The 21,652-nt window shown below is 56.2% G+C and overlaps 2 protein-coding genes across 7 annotated transcripts in view; both read left to right on the forward strand.

The window, feature by feature from the left end:
* Positions 1–750, forward strand: part of NDRG4 (NDRG family member 4) — an 83,436-nt gene extending 82,686 nt beyond the window's left edge. For all 5 annotated transcript variants that reach the window (XM_075940481.1, XM_075940480.1, XM_075940478.1 and 2 more), the window contains one exon: positions 455–750. In XM_075940481.1, the coding sequence (XP_075796596.1) occupies positions 455–609 (155 nt within the window). In that variant the 3' untranslated portion in view covers positions 610–750. The remainder of the gene's footprint in view (positions 1–454) is intronic.
* Positions 751–6,916: 6,166 nt separating this feature from the next.
* Positions 6,917–19,922, forward strand: SETD6 (SET domain containing 6, protein lysine methyltransferase). Of its 2 annotated transcripts, none has more exons than XM_075940512.1 (9): positions 6,917–7,048; positions 12,471–12,557; positions 12,994–13,138; positions 13,644–13,785; positions 14,167–14,361; positions 14,571–14,694; positions 15,914–16,094; positions 17,689–17,831; positions 19,409–19,922. In XM_075940512.1, the coding sequence occupies exons 1-9, from the start codon at positions 7,022–7,024 to the stop codon at positions 19,718–19,720; spliced, it is 1,356 nt and encodes a 451-aa protein (XP_075796627.1). In that variant the 5' UTR covers positions 6,917–7,021; the 3' UTR covers positions 19,721–19,922. The 2 variants fall into 2 exon arrangements, with proteins under 2 accessions (XP_075796627.1, XP_075796625.1); XM_075940510.1 differs by lacking the exon at positions 6,917–7,048 and adding an exon at positions 9,476–12,053.
* The last annotated feature ends 1,730 nt before the right edge of the window (positions 19,923–21,652 follow it).

Raw genomic sequence — 21,652 nt, forward strand, 5'->3', positions numbered from 1 at the left:
GCAGCGTGCGCACAGGCCGGCGAGCGTCCCGGCCAGCTGGGAAAGACCCGATCCTCTGCCTGCACATCCCAAAGGGGCAGGGGATCGTGAGGTATAACCCCAGCGGGCAAACTCCTAGGGGGGATTGGTGGAGGTGGGGGCAGCCCCCTGCCTGCAATGCTCGGCTCCGCAGGCTAAGGGGCAGGCGTCTCCTCCCCAAGGGATTAACAGAGCCCCCCTCTGCCCCCATAGGCCATCTCCGTTACACCGCATGCTGCAAGCTTAAGCCGCTGGACGCTGGCCTCCGGCGCCGCCCCCCGGCCAGGGGAAGGCGCCTCGCTGGGCGGGCCGGAGAGCCTACGGCTTCCCCAGTGCCGGCTTTGCTTGTGTGTCGTGCCTGCCCGAGCCCTCCCGGGCCGGGAGCGCACCCTGACCGCCTTGTTCTCCCTCTGTCCCCGTCCTGCTCTCCCCCCAGTGCCCTCGGCCGGCATGACGCGCCTGGCCCGCTCCCGCACCGCCTCCCTCACCAGCGCCAGCTCGGTGGACGGCAGCCGCCCGCGGGCCTGCACCCACTCGGAGAGCAGCGAGGCCATGGGGCAGATCAACCACACCATGGAGGTCTCGTGCTGAGGTTTCGGGTCCCTCCGCCGTCTCCTCTTCCGCCGCTGGAGCCATTTCGCATCGTCCTGCATCGTCACCCCCGCCCCGCCCCCGCCCGGCTCCCCGCTTCCTCTGTGGCCAGGGCGTCTTTTCTTTTACTCTTGCCTCCAAGGGGTGGGGCTGGATCCGCCTCGGTGCAGTGGGGTCGCTCTCCCCGGCTGTCGGGCAGCGAGCCGTCTCTCCGCCGGCCGTGGTGGGATTCCCCCGCTTTGCGCCCGGCTAAGGCAGGACGAGGAATCGCCTGCGACGGGCCCTGGCTTGTGGGCTCTGTCCAGGCACTGACGTAGCTGGGTGGCCCCAGGCTACTTCACGGCCCCCCCTTCCAGCGCCCCCCTCCACTGTCTCTCTTCTCCATTTGACCCACCCCTGGGAAAACTGAACCTGGAACCCCGAGAGCTTAAACACGAGCCCCTCCCTGCCACGGGAGCGAAAAAGCCTCCCTCAGCCAGCTTGTGGTCTCCTCAGTGGCTCTAACCCCTGTGGGGAACCTCACGCCCGGGGCCGAATGCAGCCCCCGGCTTGTCTGGATCCAACCCCCAAGGCTTAGACCCCCCCCAGCATTGGGGAGCCCACACTGGCGCTGCCCCCCCAGGCTCTGGTGCGCATGAGGGGTGTGGGGAGGGTCTTTTTGCTTCCCACGTGGGGGCCATGTCAGTGAGGGGTTTGTGGGATTTTTGCATTTCACTCGTGGGCGGCCCCCGACTGATGTTCCTGTGGGTCCGTGCCCCCCCCCCCGGCCATGCTCTAACCAATGGCTAGAGAGGGCAGTCCCCTGCGGCCTTTCCGTGGGTCAACACTCCATGGTATTGAGTGTCACTGAGCACTGGGACCCAGGGGGGGGTGGCTCCCTGGGACCTTCCTCCCGCCCCCTCTGGCCTCTCCATCTGAAACAAGAAGTAGAATTGTTGTAGAGCAGGAAGTGAAACGGCACGGCTGGGCGCTCGCCCCTCCTCTCCGAGACCCCGTTCCCCAAATGCAGCAGGGCCGAGACACCCCAAAACCCACCTGCCAGCGACACCTGCAGGCTGTGAGCGCCAGAGATCCTGGTCGCAATCAAGCGCGCCCGTCGCAAGCGCGTACATGCCCCTGGGCACCCTTAGGACAGCGAGCTCCCAGGGTCGCTATACTGAGCCGGGGGCTTCTGGTGCGTGTGTTTGACCCGCATGCACACGCCCCCGTTGCAGTTCTTACGTGCAAGAAGGACAATCAACAATAACCAAAACCAGAGGAGACTCCCCCTGCCCCGTGTGATCCGAGATCCACCAGGGAAGCCTCTTCCCGGCTCGTAGGGCCGAGGAGGGAAGCACGCTGATGCTGGGGCAGGTGGGCTCTGCAGGGGTTTTCCTCCCTCCCTTGCTGCGAGGTCTGATTCTGCTCCCGACACGCAGACGCTCCAGGAAGAGTCCAAAGGGGCAGCCGTTGTGTGTGGGGGACTGTCGTATTCGCTGGCTGCGCGCTAGGGACCGAGGCAGGACTTCGTCAGTGCCAGGCAAATTAAGCGCCAGATAAAAGTATCTTTTTGCACCAGCCTGCGTGGGGATCTTGGTTTCCGTATTTTGCCCCCCAGATTCCGGTGGGAATCCCATTGCAAATCCCCAGCCAGCAATTCCCCCCACGCCCCATTCTCATTGTGGCTCGCTCCATTCTGCACGGATGAGATCTGCCACCTGTCCTGAGGATCAGGGGCCTGGCTTGGCAGGGGTCTGGGGTCTTGTGCAGAGGAGGTGAAGGCTGATTGTAGCGTAACACACCCTTGGCCCGGTGACAGCAGGGAACAGAACAAAGAGCCTCTTGGTCCTGAAGGCCAGCACCACACCCTCTAGCTAAAGGAGAATCTTCGTGAGCTGTTAGCAGTACGGGGCCCAGGACACACAGCTGAGCATTTCTCGGTCCATCCAGTAAATGGCTAGTGAGCCAGTTTGTTCCAGTGTTCGCTACTTGGTGTGCAGGGAGTGGACATCCTCCTAGGATGCCCCTGGCTGTCGCCACTTTTTGTCACCCTTCCTGGAGGGCAGGAAGAGACAGGACCCGTCCTCACATGTTGCTGGGATTAGCCCCGGGCTGCTTTCTTCACATGCCAGTGAGCGGCCGAGGGAGGCCGCAAACCCATGAGCCGTGCCCGCACGGGGGTGCCGTATTGTCTGTGTCAGGAGGAAATCGCTCCCCTTCCTGTTGTTTCTCCTCTGGGTCATCAGAGGACGTCAAAGGGACACTGAGGTCCCTGGCATTCGGGGCCATTTCAGCTGAGGCACTGGGAGGCTGCAGAGCCAGTTCATAAGGTATTGAGCATTCACCATCCCCGAGGCTGGGTCTCCAATTTCCTTCATTCCCCACCCCCAACTTCCATTCGGGTCCTTTATGACCACACAGGACTGGCTTGCCGCACTAAGAGCTGGAGGGAATAGCCCCAAACTTCATCATCCTAGCAGCCAGAAGCAATGTTGTTAGAGACACAGAGAGAGACCGTGTGAAGTACCCCGGGGCGTTCCAGAGACTGGGTCTCTCTCACACATCTTATCCAGGAGAGTGTGTCTGCCCTCCGCTTCCCGTATGGAGAAATCCAGAACACACGTGCCACACACGCACACACACACACACACACGCATACTGCATTTCGATGGTTCAACGGTGCCACAACCATTCTAGAAACTCTCTGTGGTGTATTAGTTTTGTCCCAGACACTGTTTTTCCGTGTGCTTCCTTTGGAACATTAAATGTGAATGTTTGAAAGCTCGTAGGAATTCTTTTTACTGTAGATTCTGCTGCAATTTATCTTGGTTTTTTTTTTTTTTAGTGTGTCCTTTCAGATAATATATATATAAATACCTATATATAATATATATATATTGGATTTCCCCCCCCCCCCCTCTTTTGTTCTTGTAGTAACTGGTAACTGATGTGTGGTTTTAACATTTAAAGATGTTCTGCCTGTAATTTTGGTTGGGATTTGTTTTTGAGTTTTTTCAGTTGTTTCCTGCTTAAGGTGGAATTTTAATGACTTTCAAACTTCTCTGTACGAGGTGACCCCTTATATTTTTGTGCATTAAAGCGGTTGATGCTCCTAAAGCTGCATGGATGCCATCGTATGTATAGATGGCTACACATGCAAAAGGGAGCAGTGGTTGATGTAGAGAGGATTACTGTGCTGAAAACTAATAAAGACCTTATGAAGAAGCTAGCAGAGTCTCCTGCTTTTGTAGCGATCTGTGTTATGTGCGTCTTGGGGGGGGCAGCCCCCTCCAGAGCAGTGCCTGGACTGGTTCAGACTGGATTTAAGAGGCACAAGAGACAGAGCTTGTGGGACTTCTCCAGAATTGGTTCCTCTGAAATCGACGCCACTGAATCCCCAGGGGCAGACTCTGGCCCTTGGCAGACATGTGCTCTGCCTTGGGGTTGGGAAGCGAAAGGGAAAAATGCACCATGTAGCTGCACCAGACCATGCTGGCAACGGGTTTGGCTGGCAGCCTTTCAGAGCAAACAGCAAACTCCGTTCTCTTCCATCTGACCCCTCCGCCCTGGCGTTTCCTGGGCAGGGAGCAGGGTGGCAGGGCTTTTCATTGATCTCCCTCCAAAGGACTGATCAGAATACTGATCAGCGCACAGTCAACCTGTGGAACTCCTTGCCAGAGGATGTGGTAAATTCTAGGACTTTAACAGGGCTCAAAAAAGAGGTTAGATAGATTCGTGGAGGTTTGGTCCAATGGCTCTTAGCCAGGATGGGTAGGGATGGTGTCTCTGTTTCTCTGGAGGTGGGACAAGGGAGGGATCGTGTGAGAATTACTTGTTGTGTTCCCTCCCTCTGGGGCACCTGGTGTTGGCCACTGTCGGCAGCCAGGACACGGGGCCGGATGGGCTGTTGGTCTGATCCAGTCTTGGCCGTTCTCATGTTCTTAGTAAGGATGCGGAGTGGGACGTATTTTAGCAACTGGTTTAGGGCAGGGAGGCTTGTCAGGGATTTGAGGGGGCTTGGGAACCTTGCTCTCCAGCAGGCCCAGCTCCTTTGCGGGGGGACGGTGACGGGACCGCACACTGCTCCTGCCCTAAGCACTCCCATTGGCTGGGAACTTGCTGCTGGCAACATGGTCTGCGGTGCCAGGAGCATCCCCATGGCATTGCTGACCAGGATCTGCTGGAGGTAAAAGCCTCCTGCCCTGGCCCTAACCTCCCCCCCCAAAGCTCTCTTCCCTAGCCCCACCCCCGAGCCCACGCTTCAGTCAAATTAGGGATGTGGGACAATTTATCGGTTAATCTTGTTGACTACACACAGCCCCCCTCCACTGCCTCTGATACAGAGGCATCAAGGGGAGAAAGCGGGAGCCAGTGCCCATGAGGAGCTGGCTTAAAAGCCGTCTCCCTCGATCACAAGATCTGCCTGCCCCCACCCCAGGTGCTGCTGCCTCTGAGGGAGAGGCAGCGGCATGGAGGGTGAGGGGGATAGGCTGGAGTCAATACGTGTGGGGAGCCAGCTTTTAAGCAGCGGGGGGGCAGAGACAGCAGAAGCCAGTTCCCCCCCAGCATCGCCTCTATCAGGCGGTGGGGGAGGCACCGGACAGGGGCTGCTGCCATCCTGCACTGCTGGCTGCCCGGCAGGCCGGCTCCCGCCTGGCACCCTGCGCTGTGACAGAGGCAGCCACGCAGGGTGGCAACGGGCTCCCCGGGAGTGGGGACGGAGCGCACTGGCGGTCGGCTCCGGCCCAGGGAGCCTTCGAATGGTCGCTCCCTATGAAAAGCTGCTGCAGAGAACAGGAAACTCGGGGCCTGCCTAGGCAAGGCCCATCTCCGCGTTCGCACAGGAGTAACCAGACCCACCGAGGCCAAATGTCAGGCCCTGCGCAGGCCCTGGTTCCTGCTGACCCCTCCAAAGGAACGTGGGATGGTGGGGCCGGGGGGTCACACTAGGGTGCCTCTCTCCCGGCTTCCTCCGTAACTGGGGGGCGAGGGGGGCTCCCCCGGATCCAGGGGGCTAAATCCAACATTTAGCTCCTCGGAACCCCTGGTCAGTTACTGTCCAGCCCTGCGGCTGCCTGCCCGGCTGCCCTTCGGTCTGGGGTTCGCGTTTGGTTTTGTGTGGCCTGGCGAAGGCAGCACTGAACGAGTCGCACGCTGCCCGGGAGGGGGGTGACGCCTTCTGTTCCGGCCCGCCCCGAGCCCGCTGCAAAGCCGGGCTCCCCGGGCCGCCCCGAGCCCGCCGCAGAGCCGGGCTCCCCGGCCCGCCCCGAGCTCGCTGCAGAGCCGGGCTCCCCGGGCCGCCCCGAGCCCGCCGCAGAGCCGGGCTCCCCGGCCCGCCCCGAGCTCGCTGCAGAGCCGGGCTCCCCGGGCCGCCCCGAGCCCGCCGCAGAGCCGGGCTCCCCGGCCCGCCCCGAGCTCGCTGCAGAGCCGGGCTCCCCGGCCCGCCCCGAGCTCGCTGCAGAGCCGGGCTCCCCGGCCCGCCCCGAGCTCGCTGCAGAGCCGGGCTCCCCGGGCCGCCCCGAGCCCGCTGCAGAGCCGGGCTCCCCGGGCCGCCCCGAGCCCGCTGCAGAGCCGGGCTCCCCGGCCCGCCCCGAGCTCGCTGCAGAGCCGGGCTCCCCGGGCCGCCCCGAGCCCGCTGCAGAGCCGGGCTCCCCGGCCCGCCCCGAGCCCGCTGCAGAGCCGGGCTCCCCGGGCCGCCCCGAGCTCGCTGCAGAGCCGGGCTCCCCGGGCCGCCCCGAGCCCGCTGCAGAGCCGGGCTCCCCGGCCCGCCCCGAGCCCGCCGCAGAGCCGGGCTCCCCGGCCCGCCCCGAGCCCGCTGCAGAGCCGGGCTCCCCGGGCCGCCCCGAGCCCGCTGCAGAGCCGGGCTCCCCGGGCCGCCCCGAGCCCGCTGCAGAGCCGGGCTCCCCGGGCCGCCCCGAGCTCGCCGCAGAGCCGGGCTCCCCGGGCCGCCCCGAGCTCGCCGCAGAGCCGGGCTCCCCGGGCCGCCCCGAGCCCGCTGCAGAGCCGGGCTCCCCGGGCCGCCCCGAGCCCGCTGCAGAGCCGGGCTCCCCGGGCCGCCCCGAGCCCGCTGCAGAGCCGGGCTCCCCGGGCATCGCTTGGGCCCCTTGCTGGGCGCCCCCTTGCACAGAGCCCTGGGGGCTGCCTCTGGACCCCGCCCAGCCGGGGGGGGGGGGGTTGCCCTGCAAGGGCCTGGGGCTGCCCCTGCCCAGGGGGCTGCACGTCACTGGGGCCAGCCCCTCCCCCATCCTGCTGGTCCCGCCTCCGGACTTTGCCAGCGCCCTGGCCGGCCCGGGCGGGGGGAGCAGCTGGACGAGTTTGGCCCATCTCGGCCGCCGTACGCCTGAAGGGGCGTGGCCTGCCCCACCCCGGAAGACGGGCCCGGGTGCTGGGGAACCACGTGGAAAGCGGCTCCGCCCCGCCCCCGAGGCCGGTCATGGCGAGTGCGGCGAAGAGGCCCAAGGTAGCGGCCGCGGGCTCCGGCTACAGGAAAAGCCCCGGGGGGGCCCAGGGTCCAGCCCCGCCCCCCCCGAACCGGGCTCCACTCGGGCCGGGCCAAAGGCGCGTGTCCCCCCCCTGAGGAAGAACCGCGATGTCCGGGGCTGGGGGGAGGGGGCGAGACGGGAGCAACAGGCCCCGTACGCGGGGGGGGGGTGCAAAAGCCATTTCCCCCCCCCCCCATGGCCCCCCGTAAACCCGCTGCAGCCCGGCCGGGGGGAGGCAGGAGCAGCGCGCTGCCCGAGGGGGGAGGCGGGGGCTCATTGCCCCGCCCACTGGGGGGGACATTCACAGCCCTGGGGTCCGCGTTTACACCCCCCCCCCCCAGAAATTCCTGCGTGCGGGCCTGGAGCGGACTCCGCTGCAGCCAGTTTGAGGGGGCCTGTGGGGCGGGGCGTGTTTTCGTGTGATCGAGAGAAAATCCCATCAGGTCCCCCCCCCCGAGCTGAATGCATCTCCCTCAGAAACGTGCGAGACCTCGGGCCGGCGGCCGCCTCCCTGAAATCTTTATATCCAAGCTGGGAGCACCAGGCAGCCCCTCCCTCCGCTTCTTGACTTAAAATGCATTTAAGAATTTCTTAAAGCCTGAATGCAAGATCTTAGGGCAAAGGGGGAAGCGGTGAGGGGGCCAAGTTTGCAGTTGCTATTCAGTGACTCAGGATCCTTAAGTGCAAGGCAAACAATGAAGAGTTACAAAGGACTCTCAGAGAAGCCTGAGCGGGGCTGGAAGAGATCACTGACTCCTGCCCAAAGCAGGATCAACCCCAACTCAATCGTCCCAGCCAGGGCTTTGTCCAGCCCGGACTTAAAAATACCTTCCTGGAGATCCCATTCCCGTGTTTCACCACCCTCCTAGGGAAATAGTTTTTCCTCACATAATCCCCACTATACTTACAAAGATGGGGGCTGAATTAACTGCTACCAACACAGAGAGAAATGTTGCCATCAGTGTGGATAGATCTCTGAAAATATCCACCGAAAATATGTCATTATAGAAATCCGTGGTCTGACCACACCTTGAACGGTGTGTGCAGATCTGGTCACCCCAGCTCAGAAAAGGGGTAGAACTGGAGGGGAGAAGGGGCGAAAGGATAGCTACGGAGATCACATCTACACTGCAGCGCTATTTCAGGATACTTCCGGTATCCCAAAATAGCCATTCCGCATCTTTGAAACGTGCCCGTTATTTTGAAACATAACAGGTTCGCTATTCTGATGTCCCTGTCGCCCTCGTTCCACAAGGATAAAGGATGTTTTGGAATAGCGCTTTGTTTCAAAATTTGGTGCTGCGTAATTTCAAAATTAACTCAAAATACGCTGCACAACTTGAGCAGCGTATTTCGAGCTAAGGGAGCAGTGTAGACACGCCCCTGCTGACACAAACAGGCAGTGGGTTGAAAACAAAGGAAGAGAAGTATGCCTTTGAGGGTCCAGCGGAGGGCAACCAAAATGATTAGGGGGCTGGAGCATATGACCTACGAGGAGAGGCTGAGGGACTTGGGTCTGTTTAGTTTGCAGAAGCGAAGAGTGAGGGGGGATTTGATAGCAGCCTTCAACTTTCTGAAGGGAGGTTCCAAAGAGGATGGAGAGAGGCTGTTCTCAGTAGTGACAGATGGCAGAACAAGGAGCAATGGTCTCAAGTTGTGGTGGGAGAGGTCCAGATTGGATATTAGGAAAAACTATTTTACTAGAAGGGTAGTGAAGCATTGGAATGGATTACCTAGGGAAGTAGTGGAGTCTCCATCCCTAGAGGTATTTAAGTCTCGGCTTGACAAAGCCCTGGCCGGGTTGATTTAGATGGGATTGGTCCTGCCTAGAGCGGGGGGCTGGACTTGACGACCTTCTGGGGTCTCTTCCAGTTCTATGATTCTATAAGGGGATGGTTGGATGGTAACATGATCTTGGTAACTAATTGACCATTCATTATCAGTTGGAAATAGGTCAATGGAGGGATGATAGGAGTTACTATAGAGAACTTTCTGGGTGTCTGGCTGGTGAGTCTCGCCCACATGCTCAGGGTTTAGCTGATCGCCATATTTGGGGTCGGGAAGGAATTTTCCTCCAGGGTAGATTGGCAGAGGCCCTGGAGGTTTTTCGCCTTCCTCTGTAGCATTGGGCACAGATTACAGCTGAAGGACTCTCTGCATGTTGGGTCCTTCAAAGTATTTGAATGCTTCAATATCTTTGATATAGGTGAGAGGATTATTCTAAGAGGGGCGTGTGAGATTCTGTGGCCGGCACTGTGCAGGGGGTCAGACTAGATGATCATAATGGTCCCTTCTGACCTTAAAGTCTATGAGTCTATGAGCCTTGAACGTGGTGCTGTGGAGGCCAAAAGTATAACAGTTCAAAAAAGCATTAGGTAAGTTCCTGGTGGATGTTAGCCAAGATGGTCAGGAATGGGACCCCATGCTCTGGTGGCCCAAAGCCCCTGACTGACAGAAGCTGGGACTGGCTGAGAGGGGATGGATTGCTTAATAGTTGCCCTGTTGTATTCACTCCCTTTGGGGCACCCGGCATTGGCCACGGTCAACAGACAGGACCCTGGCTAGATGGGCCCCGTGGTCTGACCTGGCCTGGCAGCTCTATGGAAGATTAAAATGCAAGACCAGCCGCACCTTGCTACAATAGTAACAATGCTGTAGAATGAATGAGTGAGAAAAACACATGAACAAAGCAACTTCCCACTGGAGGGAGCGATTACTGAATTTAGGTTGAATAGTTTCAGGGGGGTAGCTGAGTTAGTCTGTTAGGCTATGTCTGCACTGCAAGATCTTCTGGAAAAAAATATGCTAACAAATTTGCATGAGTCACAATCTCATTAGAATATTTTCTGCTGTTTCTTTTTGCACAAAATGTTTGGAATGTTTATATGGAAGGGTACAGCTTGCTCAGGAAGGACAGACAGGGAAAAAAGGGAGGAGATGTTGCCTTGTATATTAAAAATGAACACACTTGGTGTGAGGTAGAGATGGACATAGGAGACGGAAGTGTTGAGAGTCTCTGGGTTAGGCTAAAAGGGGTTAAAAACAAGGGTGATGTCATGCTAGGAGTCTACTACAGGCCACCTACCCAGGTGGAAGAAGTGGATGAGGCTTTTTTTAAACAACTAACAAAATCATCCAAAGCCCAAGATTTGGTGGTGATGGGGGACTTCAACTATCCAGATATATGCTGGGAAAATAACACAGTGAGGCACAGAGTATCCAATAAGTTCTTGGACTGCATTGGAGACAACTTTGTATTTCAGAAGGATGAAAAAGCTATCAGGAGGGAAGCTGTTCTAGATTTGATCCTAACAAATAGGGAGGAACTGGTTGAGAATTTGAAAGTGGAAGGCAGCTTGGGTGAAAGTGATCATGAAATCCTAGAGTTCACAATTCTAAGGAAGGGTAGAAGGGAGAACAGCAAAATAGAGACAATGGATTTCAGGAAGGTGGATTTTGGTAAGACAGAGGAAAACCAACTGAGGAGAGTTGGCAGTTTTTCAAAGGGACATTGTTAAGGGCCCAAAAGCAAGCTATTCCGCTGCGACGGAAAGATAAAAAATATGGCAAAAGACCAGCTTGGCTTAACCAGGAGATCTTGCATGATCTAAAAATAAAAAAGGAGTCCTATAAAAAATGGAAAGTAGGACAAATTACAAAGAATGAATAGAGGCAAACAAGACAGGAATGCAGGGCAAGATTAGAAAGGCAAAGGCACAAAATGAGCTCAAGCTAGCTACGGGAATAAAGGGAAACAAGAAGACTTTTTATAAATACATTAGAAGCAAGAGGAAGACCAAGGACAGGGTAGGCCCACTGGTCAGTGAGGAGGGAGAAGCAGTAACAGGAAACTTGGAAATGGCAGAGATGCTTAATGACTTCTTTGTTTTGGTCTTCACCGAGAAGTCTGAAGGAATGCCTGGCATAGTGAGAAGGGGGGTAGGTTTAGAAGATAAAATAAAAAGGAACAAGTTAAAAATCACCTAGAAAAGTTAGATGTCTGCAAGTCACCAGGTCCTGATGAAATGCATCCTGGAATACTCAAGGAGCTGTTAGAGGAGGTATCTGAGCCGCTAGCTATCATCTTTGGAAAATCATGGGAGACAGGAGAGATTCCAGAAGACTGGAAAAGGGCAAATCTAGTGCCCATCTATAAAAAGGGGAATAAGAACAACCCAGGAAACTGCAGACCAGTTAGTTTAACTTCTGTGCCAGGGCAGATAATGGAGCAAGTAATTAAGGAAATCATCTGTAAACGCTTGGAAGGTGGCAAGGTGATAGGGAACAGCCAGCATGGATTTGTAAAGAACAAATCATGTCACACCAATCTGATAGCTTTCTTTGTTAGGATAACGAGTCTTGTGGATAAGGGAGAAGCGGCAGGACCAAATACTGTCTAGACCATTCTTGATAGACATTTATCTAACCTGCAATTAAATATCTCCAGAGATGGGGATTCCACAACCTCCCTGGGCAATTTATTCCAGTGTTTGACCACCCTGACAGGCAGGAACTTTTTCCTAATGTCCAACCTAAACCTCTCTTGCTGCAGTTTAAGCCCGGTGCTTCTTGTCCTATCCTCAGAGGCCAAGATGAACAAGTTCTCTCCCTCCTCCTTATGACACCCTTTTAGATACCTGAAAACTGCTCTCATGTCCCCTCTCAGTCTTCTCTTTTCCAAACTAAACAAACCCAATTCTTTCAGCCTTCCCTCCTAGCTCCTGTTCTCTAGACCTTTAATCTTGTTGAATCTAAGAGCAATAACAACTCGTCTTCTGCCTGCGCATGTGCAGTGCAGCAGAAGCCCTACCCCAGGAAGTGACTAAACCCATTTTAAATGTGTCCGAGATCTTTTCCCTTCCGGTTCACATCTGGTCACAGCAAAGAGGTTCCTGTCCTTCTCCTCTTCCTTCGCTGCAGGAAGGGCCGATGGTGGGAGAGAGAACCACGACCAGCCTGTCTGCTGCTGCTGATCTTGCATATGTACATATTGCCTTTCATCCCACAGCACTTTTGCCCCTGTAGGAATACAGCCAGAAAACAACTACTGGGGTGTAGAAGCGCCCAGCAGGAAGTGAAGGAAACAAGGGTATCCCACTGCAGCTAGAGGGATGGCTAATAACACGCTGTCCATAGATTTCAGAGCTGTTTACAGAGCTGGGTGAGCAGCTGGATCACCCTGAGACAGAGAAACTGAGGCACCAGGCAGTGAAATGATTTGCCTGATCCTGGCTTTGCTGGAAACAGTACCCAGGCCTCCTAATGTCTGGCCTGTTGCGTCCACTGCTCCCTAGTGCTTCCGCTGTGTCAATTGGGTCTAACATGCCCAGGCGAGGACTCTTGGGGTCCCGCCCTCCTCTGCCAGGCGATCGAGTGGTTGATCCGTCCTTGTCCCAACAGGTGGTCACAGGGGGCAGCCCCGCTGAGGACGGCGTTTCCGGCTTCCTGGCGTGGTGTAAGAAGGTTGGGCTGGAGCTCAGCCCGAAGGTAGGAGAATTGAGATGATGGGGGTCGGGTCCTTACCCAGATGCCTGGCGCAGTATCTGCAGCCTATTGGGCTGATAGGCCAAGAACCGGCTTTCCAGGGGCAAGGTGATCCCAGGACTTGCAGGGATGAGGGGGGAGGGGTTGGGATGGCCAGCCAGGAAGCAGCGAGGCTGAGTGGTGATTTCCAGTCACTTCCCAAGGGGGCAGCCAGCGGTTGGCTATTGGTTTGTTTAAAAAAAAACCACCCCAACCGGCTCTTCACACCGGCGGGAAATCCCTGGGCCAAGGCAGGGACACGATTAGGCGCCTGGGCTTCCACAGATGCCGCTTAGATTTATTCTCCTGACCTCTCGGCTTCGTTTCCCTCGCACGCCCTTCCCCACCGCCCGTCCTGCAGCAGGTTCTCACGGGGGTCCTCTCGGCGCCTCGCCCACAGGTCTACGTGAGCAGAGAGGGCACGGTGTCAGACTACGGCCTGTTGGCCGGCGAGGACCTGCAAATCGGAGAGGTCCTCTTCAGCGTTCCCAGAGCTGCGCTCCTGTCCCAGCACACCACCTCCATTCGGTCCCTCCTGGAGACAGGTACGGGAGCCGGGCCCGCGGCAGAGCGCTGAGCCCGCTGGGCGGCTTCGATTGGCAGCCACCTCGCCGAGATGGGTGGAACCAAGTTCTTGAGAGCTGGGAGTGTTGCTAAGCTGGTTACTTTTTGATTGTCCCGATTTCTCCGGGGGCCTCAGCTGCTCTGTCGCCACGTTAGCCCCGTTGTTTCAGCTGAGGCAGCGAAAGCAAAGCCATGGCCGTGCCGGTTGTGGGTGGGCCGGGGATTCTTGCATGGGAGTCGGAGGATTTCGGGAGCAGCGATGGGGACTTAGTGGTCACCGGGCTCTCGTCTGCGCCAGGCAGCCTGGGGGAACCAGAGTGGCTAGTCTGAATCCCTCCTTCAACTCCCCCATCTGCCAGGGAGCCGGGGACTGCTGGGACTTGGGCTCTCAAAAGCCCAGGGCTCTGGCCCCCCGCTGCAGGAGTAACAGGCCCCGGGCGCCCAGCGTGTTCCTCTCGCCTCACCCCTGCGTGTTTGGCTCCCTAGACGAAGCATCTCTGGAGAGCCAGTCTGGCTGGGTGCCGCTCCTCCTGGCTTTGCTGCACGAATACACGGCCAGCGACTCCCAGTGGCGCCCCTACTTTGCGCTCTGGCCTGACTTCAGCAGCATGGACCACCCCATGTTCTGGTAGGGTTCCTCCCCGCGCAAGCAGCCGGGACTCCGTCCTTGTCCCCCGGGAGTCGGGGTGAGCTTGGGGATACAGCGCTGGTCTGGCCTTGGTTCTCTTCCGGGCTAGGTGCCTCCTGCCCTCCCCAGATCAGCCGCCCTGGGGCTAGGCATGTCTGGACATAGCTTGGTCCGGGGGATACGGTGGCAGCTCGGGGCCGCCCGCGACATGCCAGGCAGGGTCGTTGGTGCGGGGCCCGGGCTGGCCCCATGCAGACGGCAGTGGTGGGGAGGCCACAGAGGAGGAAGAGACTTGGCCCCAGAGTGATTCTTAATTCACTCCCTCCCTGCGTGGGGTGGGGAGCTAATGGGACAGCTGCTGCCCTGCCTGCCCCCATGCAGGCCAGAAACCGAGCGGGTGAGGCTCCTCCAAGGCACTGGCGTCCTCGAAGCGGTGGACAAAGACCTGGCCAGCATCCAGCGGGAGTACACCTCCATCATCCTGCCCTTCATGGAGTCCCACCTGGACGTCTTCGACCCCCAGCGGCACACGCTGGAGCTCTACCGGCGGCTGGTGGCCTTTGTCATGGCCTACAGGTGAGGTGGGCAGGGCCACTGCAGACGGCTGGGGCCAGAGGGGCTGAAACCTGCCCCTGGGGGTGTCACACAGGTCTCTCACCAGGCTTCTCCTGGCAGGAGATGGCTCTGCCGCTGCCCGGGCATGCTCTGTGCCCTCCAGTGTAGCCGGCCAGCCCCGCGTGGGCAAGGCTGGGACTCTGCTTGCTCTCACCTCCCGTCCCCAATAGCTTCCAGGAGCCACTGGATGAGGAGGACGAGGATGAGAAGGAGCCCAACCCTCCCATGATGGTGCCCATGGCTGACATTTTGAATCACGTGGCCAATCACAATGCCAACCTGGAATATTCCCTGGTGAGCAGGCGGGAGTCGCGCAGGTGCAGAGCGCGCGTATCCCTGGCATTGGCCCTTAGGGGTGTTACAATACATGGAAGTAGGCGGGTGATGGATGAACATTTCAGTGGTGACATGCAGAGGGCAGCCGGCAGCTCCCCGGGAGCTGGCTTAAAATGTACCAGGAGCCTGCGTCGCCGTGAACGTTAACCGTTTACAGGGTTACGCTTTCACGACCTTATTGGCCATGGCTCGTTACGCCTCTTCCCCCACTCAACCAGGTGGTTCTACCTGATCGCCCGGTGGCCTCCCTTTCGATGGGAGCCCAGCCCTGGCTCAGTGCTGGGACTCAGAGTCCACAGCCTGATACATCTAGTCTGCAGTCCTGCCTTCCAGACCCGTAGCCCCTCGCCGCGTTACCCAGTGCTGAAGTCACGGGTCTCTCTTGCTTGGCTACGTTAGCGCCAGGGCCCCAGTGCAGTGATCAGATCTGCCCAGCTGACTGCAGTGGGGTGCTGCATGGGCCGCAGGGCATGCCTTTGCCAATCTGATGGCAGGGATTGGTACCGCCCCGTTGGGAGATGTTACCGTGGTGGCAGGGAGGTGGCTTTTGGCTAGAGGGCATGCCAAGGCCTTGGCAGGCTGCCAGCCCAAGCACTAGAAGGCACGGCTTCCTGTCCCTACCCAACAGTGGCTTGATTGGCCCTTTTTGAGGGCTGAGGTAGAAGCAGCCAGGCCGTAGCTGTGCAAACTCCCTCCCCCCCCCCCCCCCCCCCCCCCGGGCAACTGGGGACAGAGCTTTGTGGTCATGTGGGCCACCAAGCTTCTTTCTTGTGCCAGGAGCACGGAGGGGCCAAGTGTCACTTGCCTCGGCTCAGCCTGTTGCACCAGGTGTTAGAGCAGAGAGAGAGAGAAACCCTCCTGTCTTTGCCAGGCAATAGGGGTAGCCAGTACACAGGCTGTCCCGGTGGAAGGAGGGATAAGGGAAGGCCTGAAGCTAAGGTGGTGGGGTGGGTTTTGGCGTGGCCTAGGGGATAGCGTGCTGGGCAGGGTGGCAGGTTCAAGTCCTGGCCACTCGGGAGAGGCGGGATAAGGGCTGGCCCCGCTTCCCTGCAGACCTGACAGGGAGATGCAGCCATGTTGGCCCCATAACGAGACCCACAACGCTGCCCCCACCTCTTCCATCGAGTCCCACGACGCTGCCCCCACCTCCCTGCCTGTTCCACCCCTCTGCCTACAGGAGTGTCTGAAAATGGTCACCACGCAGCCCGTCCGCAAAGGCCAAGAGATCTTCAACACGTACGGCCAGATGGCCAACTGGCAGCTCATGCACATGTACGGCTTTGCCGAGCCGTATCCTGGCAACACGGACGACACTGCCGACATCCAGATGGTGACGGTGCGCACGGCTGCACTGCAGGGTGAGTGGCCTGGAGCACGGGGAGACCCCACGACTGTGGCCGGATCAGCAGCCCTTTAAATGGCTTCGTGCTCCCAGCAGAGAACGGCCAGACTGGGTCAGACCAACAGTCCCTCCAGCCCAGTGTCCTGTCTGCCCACAGTGGCCAATGCCAGGTGCCCCAGAGGGAGGGATCACAATAAGGTAATCCTCATGTGATCCCTCCTGTCACCCATTTCCAGACAGAGGCCAGGGACCCCATTCCTACCCTTCCTGGCTAACAGCCATTGATGGTCCTAACCTCCATGAATCTATTCAGCTCTTCTTTAAAGTGTTAGCCTTGACCACATCCTCTGGCGAGGAGTTCCACAGGTTGAAGGTGCGCTGAGTGAAGAAAAACTTGCTTTTGTTTGTTTTAAGACTCATAGACTTTAAGGTCAGAAGGGACCATTTTGATCATCTAGTCTGACCCCCTGCACAACGCAGGCCACAGAATCTCACCCACCCACTGCTAGAATAATCCTCTCACCTATATCTCAGATATTGAAGTCCTTGAAATGATGGTTCAAAGACCCCAAGATGCAGAGAATCCTCCAGCTGTGATCTGTGCCCCATGCTACAGAGGAAGGCGAAAAACCTCCAGGGCCTCTGCCAATCTACCCTGGAGGAAAATTCCTTCCCCACCCCAAATATGGCGATCAGCTAAACCCTGAGCATGTGGGCAAGACTCACCAGCCAGACACCCAGAAAAAAGTTCTTTATAGCAACTCCTATCTTCCCACCATTGGCCTATTTACCACTGAAAGTGAAAGGTCAATTAATTGCCAAGATCATGTTACCTCATCAAACCATCCCCTTCACAAACCCATCTAGCTTAATCTTGAAGCCAAATAGGTCTTTTGCCCCCGCTACTTCCCTTGGAAGGTTGTTCCAGAACCTCACTCCTCTGATGGCTAGAAACCTTCGCCTAATTTCGAGTCTAAACTTCCTACTAGCCAGCTTATATCATTTGTTCTTGTGTCCACATTGGTATTGAGCTGAAATAATTCCTCTCCCTCCCTGGCATTTATCCCTCTAATATATTTAAAGAGAGCAATTATATCTCCCCTCAGCCTTCTTTTGGTTAAGGTAAACAAGCCAAGCTCCTTGAGTCTCCTTTCATAAAACTGTTGCTTATTCATTTCATTTGGTGACCCCTAGTTCTTATATTGTGGGAATAAGTAAAGAACTTTTCCTTATTCACCTTTTCCGCACCAGTCATGATTTTATAGACCTCTATCAAGTCCCTTACTCCAGGGAGATCTGAGGGAAATTTTGCTCCCCAAATGAATGGAAGGTGAGCAGCAGCCTTGCTTCCAGGCCGTTCTTAGCTGGTTCCTTGAGCCTGGCCACCGGCCATCTTCATGGAAGGTCATGGCGACAAATTTCACAAGTGCTTCTTGCCTCTATGTTTTAAGCGAGTGCCACGAAGTGTTGAGCACAGTCCGGCCTCTCCGGCAGTGCAGGCGACGGTACGGAATCACTAGTGGCTGTTGAATTACTGGCCCGTGTTTAGATGGTCTCCTATCCTGTCTAGTGTGTGTGGCTGACTTGTCTCCCCGGTGGTCCTCCAACAGGCGCTGTCACTGAAGCCGAGCGCCAGCTAGTCTCTGAGCAGTGGGAGTTCCTCTGCCAGCTGGAGATGGTGGGGGAAGAAGGCGCTTTTGTGATTGGCTGGGAGGAGGTGTTGACGGAGGAAGAGCTGTCCATGACGTTGAAGGTGAGCAGTGCTCTGGCGGATGCAATTCCATCGCTAGGTGACAACACTGGGACATCTGCAGTGAGGTGCTGGAATCTCCACCCCTAGAGATTTAAGTCTCTGCTTGACAGAGCTCTGGCTGGTTTGATTGAGTGGGGATTGGTCCTGCCTAGAGCAGGGGGCTGGACTTGATGCCTCGTGAGGTCTCTTCCAGCTCTTTGATTCTGTGATCCTACCTCGTGGGAGTCTTCTCCAAAGGCTCAGACAACTGCTGCTGTTGTACCTTCAATACGGGATTGGTTACAGGTAGAACCTGCCTAAAGGGGAGCTAACCTGATTTGTCAAATGGCCTATGGTGGACATGGAGCTGCTCTCGGATAGTTGGTGAATACTGTATGTTGTCCTGTTAGAGGGATTTTTACTGTAGGATTAGAGGGGACGGAGGAATTTTGCCTTCACGTGATTACAGCTTTACTCAGAGCTGGGAAGGCTAAGTGTGAAGATGGAATCCAAGGTTGTAGTCTAGTGTGTTTGCGCTCCTTTCCGGGTGGAAGGAGTTTGGTGTGCTTCCTAGAGGCCTTGAATCCTTGCGCTGACACACAGGGGGGATGTCTGGTTATGGCCATGTTGTATTTCAATGTCCATTTTGAAGCAGGGACTTGGAATGTGGTGAAGAAACTTCCCAGGAAGTTAAGAGAACAGTCAGGGGCTATGGGTAGTGGGTGGTCTGTGCTTGTGACGGCCGGCATGAAGCTGGCAAAGTATCTGATGCCCTGCCGAAAGGCCCTGTGCAGTAGCAGCGCTGAAAAACCTGGAATTGGACCCACAGAATCTTAAATGTAGAGCTGCATTATTTGCCTACTTGAGGCTTTTACTGTACATTTGATTAACTTAATCTCTTCTCTGGAATCAGCAGGGCTGGAAATCTTAAGATGAAAACAGACTCTCAGCCACTAATAGCAGGGGCTTTAAGAAACTCACCAGCAGCCTTTCCTAGTTTTATTGCACGACTGTCATTGTCCTAAGTCCTGAAGCCCACATCCTGCACTGAAGAGCATGTGCTCAGCTGGGACATTTGGTGGATGGTTATTCACTACCTCCTGCATAATGACTTACGGTGCATCTCCCTGGGCCTCCTGAGGGGTTGATTTGCTAGCTTTAGTGGAGATTCCCCCCTCCCCTCCCAACCTAAGGATGTGACGGGCTAGTCCACTAGGCGCTCCCACCCTCCCTGTGCTGCCTCTATCAGAAAGAGGGGGGAGAGGAGGGAGTACTTCAAAGCAGCAGCATCCTGTGAACTCCCCTGCTGACCCTGGGCTCTGTGTGGTGCTCCTGCTTTGAATCCTCACGGGGAGCCTGGTGTCCAGCTCCTCATGAAGTTTCAGCTGACCCCAGCCTCCATGCCAGCGCATCTGCCTTTGAAGTGTAGCCCTAGGGCTGATGCTACACTACAGAGACGGAGGTGCCCTATTGATTAGTCAGTTACTTGCCCTTTAACCTCTCTACCCTGAACTAGTGTTCAGTAGCTGAAAACTGGGCCCTAGACTCTGTCCCTTCTTTCCATGTCACTGCCTGAATGGGGGTGTGGTTGGTTGCAGGTGCTGTGCATGGCTGCCGAGGAGTTCCAGGAGTTCAAGGAGCATGAGGGCTGGGAAGAAGACACAGAGGATGAAGAGAGCTTTACTTTGTCCAACGAAACGATACCCCGACTCAAAGCCTCCTGGAAGAAGCTTCTCCGTGATAGCGCGTTGCTGACGCTGGAGTCTTACAGCTCAGATCTGAAAGCAGAGCAGGACTTGCTCAATAACAAAGTGGCTTATGGGAAATTGAGCCACAGGGAACAAGCAGCCCTGCAAGTGCGCTATGGGCAGAAGAGGATCTTGCACCAGTTGCTGGAGCTGGCGAGCTAGCAGAGGCTGACCTGGGCTGGTGAGAGCAGGGATTGCAGCCTTTGTACAAAGCGCACACGCTCTGGCTCCTGCTCTCAGGATGGATGGAGAGGCTGCTTGTACTGAGGAAGAACAGAGTTGATGTGGACCCAATAATTCCTAGTTCTGTACTGGCCTTTCCAGCTACCTCTTGACTTTTCCATAAATGACACCCCTGGCTTAATAGGGAGGAGAGAGTCTGTTCATTAAACCTCAGCCTTCAGTGTTCAAGAACCAGCAATGCCTGAGTGTTAAGGAAGCACATCCAGTCTAGTCAAGCTAACTCAGATCAAGGAATGCCTGTCGTGGCAGCAGTGACTACCCATCAGGCATGGTGTCATAGAATGAGGGGGCTGTTACAAGGTATGAAACTCAGTGCCTGTGCCTTTAAGGGGTTCTTGACTATTAAAGGCATCAAATACCCGCCCCAAGCAGCTGAGTGGGTAGGTGCAATGGTAAAGGTCAGTGCTACCACTAATGTGTAAGGCTGCTTTTTTTCAGCCTAAAGCCAGTGGAATCTCTCTCAGTCCTAGGTACGCTATAGACAGCCCAGTGCCTCCCCCTTGGACTTAGCTCTGTCTCATGGGTTGCTCTTTAAGCAGACAGAGCTATCAGCTAGCATCCTGTCACTCAGGTTTGCAGGTGGTAAAGCCTGAGCAGATGCAAACGGAGCTTGGCTTTTACTGCTGATAGATGCTGTGCTCCTTTTGTAGCCAGTACCAGGCTGGATTGCTTTGGGGAGGCTAGATAGCTAAGCTGGCAATGTTGCTTGCTCAGCTGCCTTCCCTGTTAAGACTCTGCAGTGGGCAGCTAAATGATTTAGGCCATGTGTTAGAAGGGATGATAGTCATTGGGAGCCTACAATTCTACAGCCTGTTCTTAGGTGCAAGCACCACTTCAGGAACTCAACATAGGCCACATCTTTGAATGATGACACTGGTGCTGAGCTTTGTTAAGGACGTTTTTAGTTTAAAAGGGCTCGGAGTTTAGTGAAATGGTTTTTTTGGGGGCCTGGTCTTTGCAGGCCCCATTATACCCTTCATGAAAGCAAAGGAATTTGTACATGTCTTCTGTTCCAGGGCTGCAGGGAGTAGGGGCTTTCTCCTTGCTAAAATAAAGGTAGGACAGTTTGCACAGAGAAGAGATTTGTGACATGTGAAAGCACAGATAAGGAAGTCTTATGACATCTGCCATTGACTGTTCTTTTAAATGGGTGTTTCTGGTTTCTGATTAGTACTTGTCCAGTTGACAGCAAGGTCCTTTATTTCCCCTTACTCACCACTGCCACAGAAGCCTCTTTCAAGTCAGCATGGTATGGAGGAGGGGCAGACCTGCTTGCCACTGCCAGAAAGTGTTGTAGTAGCAGTTTTGGGACTGAGCTCTGCCTTTCCCTTGAGACCTGAAATTGGCACTTCCTATCTGGGAAGGGGGCAGGTGTAAGTCCTGGGGGCATGGGCCTGCATCTTTCTCCCAGCTAGAATTAGCTACATGGCAGGACTTCAATTCTTATGCCCGCTAAAGGGAAGAGCCTTTGACTAGCACCCTCCAACTCTACTGCAACCAAGTATTCCCTCTAATCTTTTCCATCCATGTGTGGAATATTTTTTGTGCCCCAAGGCAGCATGTGTACCACCCATCAAAACACAAACCTGGCTGTGGCCTTCTCCCTCATGCAGGTTTGCAGGAACAGGCTCCACTTTATGAGGCACTGATCAAGAGGAAACCAGACAGGCCCAAGTGTCTCTAGCTAGGCAGCTGCTATTCAGTTCTGACAGGGGCTGCTAAGCTGAACTGCATAGCAGCACAAACTGCACCAAGACAAGCAGTTGATGTTGGATAGTGCAGACTGAGCTAGCTGGGAACCCAGGGTTTTTAGTGGTGGCAGTTACCAATAACCAGGGCTACTAGAAATCC

Source organism: Pelodiscus sinensis, chromosome 12, assembly GCF_049634645.1.
Source record: "Pelodiscus sinensis isolate JC-2024 chromosome 12, ASM4963464v1, whole genome shotgun sequence".
Taxonomy (NCBI): Eukaryota; Metazoa; Chordata; order Testudines; family Trionychidae; genus Pelodiscus; species Pelodiscus sinensis.